At 63.9% G+C, this 488-nt stretch overlaps 1 protein-coding gene across 1 annotated transcript in view; it reads right to left on the bottom strand.

Annotated features, from left to right (window-relative positions):
- The window catches only part of SBK1 (SH3 domain binding kinase 1), a gene marked incomplete at its 3' end in the record, with an annotated part of 3,338 nt that extends 3,056 nt beyond the window's left edge, over nt 1-282 (bottom strand). Inside the window, exon 1 of the mRNA XM_011933649.1 lies at nt 57-282. Within this exon, the coding sequence (XP_011789039.1) occupies nt 57-282 (226 nt within the window). The remainder of the gene's footprint in view (nt 1-56) is intronic.
- Nucleotides 283-488: the final 206 nt, after the last annotated feature.

The following is a 488-nucleotide window of genomic DNA, read 5'->3' as shown; positions in this document are numbered from 1 at the left end:
CCTCCCAGCCCTGCCCCACCCCAACCTCCCAGCCCTGCCATGCTGCACTTGCTCACCTGTGCCCTTGTAGACCACCAGGTCAACCTTCCCGTAGGTGCCTTTGCCCAGCTCCCGGACTAGTTCGTAGTGCTTGGTGACATCGCTGGCAGCCAGTGTGCGGAGAGTCAGGGCCTGCATGTCTTCAGTGAGAAGGGGCACACCAGCACCAGGCCCAGGGGCAGCCCCTGGCCCACAGCAGGTCAGGGAGCGGGGCGGCTCAGGCTCTGGGCAGCCCATGCTCATCTTCTCCCTGTTGAGTGGGGGTGGTGAGCATGAAGTGTGACATCAGGCAAGGGTCCCCTCCTCCAGCCCCTCTGCCCTCCCCAGAACCCAGAAAACTTGAGGATGGGCCCGGATGCCAGGCCCAAGATAACCACAAGGGGGCGACAAGCATCTTGGTCGCATCGCCTTCCCCAAAGCCTCAGGGGCCAGCCTGAGTCAGCTCCCTG

Source organism: Colobus angolensis, unplaced genomic scaffold (assembly GCF_000951035.1).
Source record: "Colobus angolensis palliatus isolate OR3802 unplaced genomic scaffold, Cang.pa_1.0 Scaffold128, whole genome shotgun sequence".
Taxonomy (NCBI): Eukaryota; Metazoa; Chordata; class Mammalia; order Primates; family Cercopithecidae; genus Colobus; species Colobus angolensis.
The sequence above is the reverse complement of the archived record's forward strand: the minus strand, read 5'-3'. Positions and strand labels throughout refer to the sequence as shown.